The 7871-nt window shown below is 30.2% G+C and overlaps 1 protein-coding gene across 1 annotated transcript; it reads right to left on the bottom strand.

The window, feature by feature from the left end:
* Window positions 1-1030: 1030 nt before the first annotated feature.
* LOC139857849 (SKP1-like protein 1A) lies at window positions 1031-1691 on the bottom strand. Its single transcript, XM_071846688.1, has one exon. The coding sequence runs from the start codon at window positions 1619-1621 to the stop codon at window positions 1133-1135; it is 489 nt and encodes a 162-aa protein (XP_071702789.1). The 5' UTR covers window positions 1622-1691; the 3' UTR covers window positions 1031-1132.
* Between the last annotated feature and the right edge of the window lie 6180 nt (window positions 1692-7871).

The following is a 7871-nucleotide window of genomic DNA, read 5'->3' as shown; positions in this document are numbered from 1 at the left end:
CGCGCCGGGGGCTCCGTTTTGAATGCGAGTTAAAAAAAAATCTTGATCTATTTTGTAAAAAAGAATTTTTTTCGACATAACATTGAAGGGTTGTTCCTTTTGTGAAAGTTGCTTCTTTTAGCGTTCGGGTTTTATTTTAAAAAGAAAAAGTTAGTAAAGTGGGGGTTCGATTTTTATTTTAATAAAAGTTAGTGGGTTAAGTTTGTGAAATTTGAAAAAACTTTACGTATAAAGTGGGGGTTCGATTTGTATTTTAATAAAAGTTAGGGGGTTAAGTTTGTGAAAATTGAATATTAGTAAAAAAAAAGGTTAGTAAAGTGGGGGTTCGATTTGTATTTTAATAAAAGGTGGGGGGTTAAGCTTGTGAAATTTTGGGAAAAATAAACGTATAAAGTGGGGGGTTCGATTTGTATTTTAATTAAAAGTTAAGGGATTAAGTTTGTTGATAGTGGGAAAATGAATAGGACTATTCATTTCCACTATACCATTTAGTTGTGGAGCCCTCGCTTCGCGCCGGGGGCTCCGTTTTGAATGCGAGGTAAAAAAAAATCTTGATCTATTTTGTAAAAAAGAATTTTTTTCGACATAACATTGAAGGGTTGTTCCTTTTGTGAAAGTTGCTTCTTTTAGCATTCGGGTTTTATTTTAAAAAGAAAAAGTTAGTAAAGTGGGGGTTCGATTTGTATTTTAATAAAAGTTAGTGGGTTAAGTTTGTGAAATTTGAAAAAACTTTACGTATAAAGTGGGGGTTCGATTTGTATTTTAATAAAAGTTAGGGGGTTAAGTTTGTGAAAATTGAATATTAGTAAAAAAAAAAAGGTTAGTAAAGTGGGGGTTCGATTTGTATTTTAATAAAAGGTGGGGGGTTAAGCTTGTGAAATTTTGGAAAAAATAAACGTATAAAGTGGGGGGTTCGATTTGTATTTTAATTAAAAGTTAAGGGATTAAGTTTGTTGTTAGTGGGAAAATGAATAGGACTATTCATTTCCACTATACCATTTAGATATAGGTATAATATCATAAACCCCAAAAACAAACTATTTAAAATCAAAACCCAAATTAACAAAACGAATATTTCATATCTCGTAATTAAAAAAGTTCCAAACTTCTAAAACGATTTCTTCGCCAACAACTATTCAAAAGCCCAAGCGTTCTCCCTACGAACCTCTTCCTCCTCTTCAGGGGTGAAATCATTCTTGATTTTGAATATATCGCGAATATCTTCAGGCATCTTGTCTTTGATCGAATCAGCAATAGTTTGACACGTCAGATCAAGCAACCCCTTGATGTTCAAATAATTAGCAGCCAGAATAAGTTCAAAAATAGTTCCATAATCAGCGTCTTTAACAAACTCGGAATCAAACGCCTTTAAATCATCTTCAGAAACCTTAGCATTGTCGTTTTCTGGTTCCACGTGTTTCTTGCAGTACTCGATAATTTTTGTAAGAATTTCGCTTGAGACGTTCGGGAGAGGTATAGCGGAATCAGCACATCCGTCGTCGATCAAGTTTTTGATTGTTGTAGATTGCGTAGCAACTGCCACATCAACCTCGTATATCTCACCGTCACTTGTTTTGAGCACGATCGGTTTCGATGATGATGATGATGATGACCACGACATGATTAGAATTTAATTTGAGCACGATCTAATTTTTATTAATTAGAATGCTTATGATATTCGAACGAGTTGTTTCAAGGGTTTCGGTATTAAGAGTATTTATAGATGATGTGTTGAGGTTCAATTCGTTGCGCCGTGTTGGTGTTGGCCGACTTTGATTCGGTAACAAAGATATATTCAATTTTTTAATATTAATAAAGATATGTTTCCTAATATATTAAATTAAATTTAAAATTAAAAGCTTGATCTCCGAATACACAGCCTGACTTGTCGTGAAAGTCAAGGCATATCTTGTTACAAATTTAAGGATTAGCCTCATATATATATATATATGAAAAGTTACGATTAAGATTACATTTTTAATAGGTAAATTTTTTTTACATAATTTTTTTAAGAAAATAGATATCTAAAAAATACAATAACTACCTATGTATTATGTAACCATGATTACAAAACTTTTAAGAGATAATAAAGTGGGATCTTACGTTTAATAAATACTATCAACGATTATTTTTATTAAAATAAAACCAGTGAAGAAAATTCTTGTGTTGCACACTTTGACACTTTTTTTTCAAGGCTTCAAACAAAATCCATTTTTTTTTTAAAATTGTCTTTTTACACCATTCGGTAGACGGGATTTCTGTCTACCACCTTTATCTGTCGTCTACTACCATTTTTACAAAGTAGTAGACAGTAACAACAAGGTAGTAGACAGTGAGAACAAAGCAGTAGACAGCCAATTACAAGGTAGCTGACCGTCTACTGCCTTGTTGTTACTGTCTACTACCTTGTTGTAGGTGTCGACTGATATGTATTATTGGTGTCGACACCTACAACAAGGTAGTAGACAATAACAACAAGGCAGTAGACGGTCAGCTACCTTGTAATTGACTGTCTACTGCTTTGTTCTCACTGTCTACTACTTTGTTGTTACTGTCTACTACTTTGTAAAAATGGTAGTAGATGACAGATAAAGGTGGTAGACAGAAATTCCGTCTACCGAATGGTGTAAAAAGACAATTTTTTTAAAAAAAGTGTATTTTGTTTGAAGCCTTAAAAAAGTGTATTTTGAACAATTTCCCACTCAAATTTCAATATTTTAAAATTGGTTTTCTGAATTGTAAGTGTGAAGGCAGGAGTGGTCGAAGAAATATTAACCGTGCAGTGAAATTTTATGTTGGTCTTATTTTGAACTAGTTCGGGTCCGGCCCGCGCGATGCGGCTGGGACTTTCGGCCTGCGCATTCATATTTAACGTAGTTTTATGTATTTACATAAGGGAAAACGGTTCATGTATTAAGCGCCGTTGGTGGTGTTGTCGTCTTTACTGTTTTTTAAAATCTGTCCGGTTCGAACGTAGTTAGTTTCGTTTTGTTGATAAAATTATTTCGAGTCTGACGGTGCTGGCGAAAAAATATAACTCGCGGCGAGCAGGAAGATACGGGCTGTCGTTGTTTTTAGCGTTTTTTAAAAAGTGTCCGTTTCAAACGTACTTTTTATCGTTTTGTTCGTAAAATTATTTCGAGTATGACGCTCATGTCGAAAAAATTTAACTCGCGGCGAGCGGAAAGATACGGGTTGTCGTTGTGTTTAGCGTTTTTTGAGAAGTGTCCGTTTCGCGTATAGTTAGTCCCATTGGGTTCGTGAATTTTTTTCGAGTTGAACGGTGATCTCGGAAAAATTTAACTCGCACCGAGCGAGAAGATAGGGCCCGTTATAAATTTAGGTGGAATTATTTTCTTTTATTTTAATATAATTATATATTTACACTTTTTATCCCTGAGAAAGTGTAAACTTTAGGGGCTGTTGTGTAAATATAACGGAAGTTAAGGGACCGAGTGTAATGCGAACGTAAACTCAAAACTACAATCCGTTGGGTTAAACTACACAAATTCCCACCTCTTTTAGTATATAAGGGTTAATGTGTCCAAGTTAGATTTTGTGCTTATGTATGCTACTGTGAAAATCTTTACATTTAACTCTCGTGCTAACGAATTATAGCGTATGATGTAATTATATACAAACGATGATATTATTGTTTCATATTTATTTTATATACTGTATCATTTGTTATAATAATATTGCCTATAAAAATATTTATAATGGTTACATAGAGCAAATGAAACTAAAACAACCAAATATGGACAAAAATCAACACTATTACCAACTTTTTTATACAATATAAGCTTAACAAAATCATCAATTATAATTCTTGCATTGACATCTGATATTCAGCACCTCAAAAGCTTATATCCAACGTCAAATTTTAAAACACACTCAATGTATTATCCTATGAGGTTTGCCAAAGCAATTGCAATAATCCATCTTAACAACAAAACCTTTAGTGTAATTAAAAGTCCTTATCAAATGATAAACCTTAAAATAATGCAGTATATAGTGCATATAATATTTCTATCATGTATTTTCTTCCAATTATATATTCATAAAAAACTCTATCAAAAATGATTATTTAATCATTCTGATAAACAACAAAGTCCTTACCAATGTATTTTCAATGATAATTGTTAGCATACATATCATTATGTACAATTAGACTATCAAGGAACTATCAACACATATCTTGTGCTCATACAAAAAAAAAAATGTTTATTTTTGTGGGATGTTTTGGCGTATATTTTTTTAGCCATTTGAATGGCATATTGGTTGAAAAATATGATGGGTGAAGATATGTAATGATACTTGGTAAAAAAAAAAAACATTTGAGAAGATCCAGTTTTGTTATTACTTTATTATTTTTTATTATAATAAATAATTTTTATTAAATTGGTGTAAGAACATGAAAAGATAGTAAATTATAATTAAACATTCTATATCGAAATCTTGTGGAATTAGGAGTAAAGCATGCCGAGGTTGGCACATCCTATTGAGCACGAGTTTTCTATTTATTAATTGTCGGCATGAAGAGTGAAATTACTAATTTTATAAATAAGACAAAATGATGAGATTCTATATCGTTTTTTAAGTAGAATCCTGATGATCTTCTATATAACTCCTATAAATAAATTAGTATATCATTTAATACTGCTTCCTAAAAAAAGAAAATGAAATGATGCTAACTTATTTTTCTAATTATTAGACGCTGGTATGAAGAGTGAAATTACTAATTTTCAACATAATAAAGTGATGATATGTTATATCATTTAATAGTTTCATAAGTCTATATGTTATACGGAAGTGTAAAAAATAATTATTAATTAATTAATTATAAGAACAACAATATATGAGTTTTTAGCACCCAAGTGCAATATACCTTTTCAATAAATACATAATATAATAACAAAATGAGGTATCAAGATTTTGAGCACCAAGTTATTTGTTTCCAATTTAATCGTTTCAAGTCCAAACCAATTTAGGAGAAACTTAACCACATCGACATTGGTCATGACCTGTAATAACATGAAGGGGTGTTTTGTAAGTGACTAATAGTATTACAACTACGTGGTTATTGTATTTACCACCTTCAACAAACCATTGATGCATGGGTGTTTAATAAACTTCACCTATCTGTATACATAGTAAGTGTCTACCGTGTTAGAGTCATGTATAATATAAATTGAACATTTGTGTATAAATGGTTTAAAACTATTATCTATATTAAAGTGCATGATGAGGAAGCTGACCTTAGAACCTTTAAATCAAATATACTATTTGGAAAGATGAACCAGCTGTATAGAGAATGCCTTCTCTTCAAGAGATGAATCATGATGAAAGGTAAGCTCATAGGCTACAAATTACTATTGATGAATGGCTAAACAAAGAAGAAGCCGGAAAAGCTGAATGCAGACGACAAATCAGAATGCTGTATCATCTTTTTGATCAGCAATTATACATTGATGCTCTGGATTTAGGCATAGATGTTATTCAGTATTTGCAAGCTAGTGAATTGAGATTCCATACTGATGAGGAGAAATCATTGTTTTATGAAGCTGTACAACTGGATATGGATTTTGAACAGTATTGCAACCTGATGAGTACTGATGAAGGTAGGCAACTGATCCACACAACACGTTCCTTAAGTATTACCATGGAAGAATATATCTTGAGTGATCATCTGGAACAACAAGCAAGAAACGATGCCGAGTATGCTAAAAGATTGAGGCTCAGAGAACAAGAGGAAAGATTGGCTGCTGATAAGCTTCAACCTAAGAAATCTCTTAAATTAGCAAAAGCCATTGCCAAAGCACAGGATAAGGCCTTGGACAAAATTGAAGCTGAAAAGGCACCTAAGGTGGACCCAAAAGTAGTTGTACGTACACAAGTCTTAACCGAAAGAGCTCTCAGAAGCAAATATACTGATCTTATGACACGAAGAGAAAATGCTGGTAAAATCATCAAGTGTCACAGAGGTTCTGGGAGAAATTCAGTATCAGCAGAGATAATGGTGTTCATGAGCAGGTAGATCTGAGAGATCAGAGATTGTTTGGTTACACTGAATGGATGGAGATGTTGCAGTACTTCATTAGCAAAGGAAAAAGTAATATCAAGAAGATGTTGATTCCTGAATTGCAAGATTTATTTATGAAAGCAACTAAGTATGTGATATCGGCTAAAAAGTCACATTTTTACCTCGATATTAGGGCCCAAAAATAATAATGTTCCAATTTTATCAGCAAAATAATCACTTTGTCGATTGATTTTGTAAATTTAGTAATTACGAAGACGATGCAAAAAGAATCAAGAGAATTGGAGCTAAAACGAAGATTCTAGAGCGAAAACGGTGAAAGACAAGTTACGACCCCGAAAACTGTGACAACCCGGAAATTTCCAACCAAATTTAAACTTTATCTTTATATGATTTCGACACGATAAATAAAGTCTATAATGTAGAGTCTCAAAATTTTTGAACAGTTAACATGGATTCATTTAACCTTTGACTATTCCCGACGATTTACGAACAGTTGTTTGTAAATAAATATGTATATATACATATAAATGTAAGTATTTATAATAATTTGAAATTATAAAATAAACATTATGATTAAATATGTAAAATAGGATACAAAATAATTAAGTGTAAATTTAAAATAATTTATATATAAATATATGATTTTTATACATAATTATTATTATATGTATATTGTAATATATGTTAAATTGTATAAAAATTTAATACACACTATAAGTTATCATGTAATGTATTTTATATAGTTAGATTACATAATCAGTAATATGTAATACTAATATATTAAATTTAATTATAATTATTGTAATAATATTGTTATTACTTTCAATGTTAATATCAATACTAGTGTTATTAATATTATTATCTTAAATATGTAATCTATAGATATGGATTTGATATATATAAATTGTTATGGTATTATTATTACCATTAATAATATTAATATTATTATAATTAGTATTATGATTATTATCAATAATAATATTATTATTATTATCATTTTTTATTTTTTTTAAATATCATTATTGTTAGTATCATTTTTAGTATTATTTTGGTATAATTATGATTATAAATATTTTTATTATTTTTATTATTATCTTTATTAACTGAAATTATTTATTCTTTATATTATTATTAGTATTTTTATTTATTATTATTAATATTAAAAGTATTATTATAATAATATTTATATTTATTAATTATATATAAAAAAAATAATACATATAAATACAGAATCTGAATATCACGATCAGACTATATTGAATCTTGTTTCTATCGCTAAAATTGATAACAAAATCGAATTGGAATCACAGAACACAACAAAATTAGTTGTATGTCGATATCATTCTTATTTTTTTTCCTACTTGAGTGAATAACTCTTATCGATCCCCAATCATCGCTAGAAAACAACTTCAAACGAATCTCATTGTTACATCAACCATTCAATTACACTATATAATGAAATATATCGTCTGCAGTTAAAAAAAAGAAATAAAGGAAAGAAAACAGAAAAAAAAAACGAGTCGTCCCCTGTCGTGGAAGCTTTTAATCCATAACCCAACTTCGAATCAATTTCCAAAAACTAAAAGTGCAGTCGTATTAGGAATCCTTTGAACGAACTATCTGTAAATTCCCAAATTCCAATTCTTATTATCAAGTTCTAATTTCTGAGTCAAACCTTATTTCTAAAAAGTCAAAAATTGTTTTAATGTTTTAAGTTAAATTAACGACCCAGAGAGTTTCTATGATAGATTTAGAACCTTTTTCATGTTGTAATCGTAATCTAAAACGTTCGAAAATTTTAATTTGATAATTGGGTTCATGAACGAGT

The sequence above is a fragment of the Rutidosis leptorrhynchoides genome, chromosome 7 (assembly GCF_046630445.1).
Source record: "Rutidosis leptorrhynchoides isolate AG116_Rl617_1_P2 chromosome 7, CSIRO_AGI_Rlap_v1, whole genome shotgun sequence".
Classification (NCBI taxonomy): Eukaryota; Viridiplantae; Streptophyta; class Magnoliopsida; order Asterales; family Asteraceae; genus Rutidosis; species Rutidosis leptorrhynchoides.
The sequence above is the reverse complement of the archived record's forward strand: the minus strand, read 5'-3'. Positions and strand labels throughout refer to the sequence as shown.

Bases quoted from the DNA above. Each gene is read 5' to 3' on its own strand.
- LOC139857849 (XM_071846688.1), bottom strand. From the start codon at position 1,621: ATGTCGTGGTCATCATCATCATCATCATCGAAACCGATCGTGCTCAAA.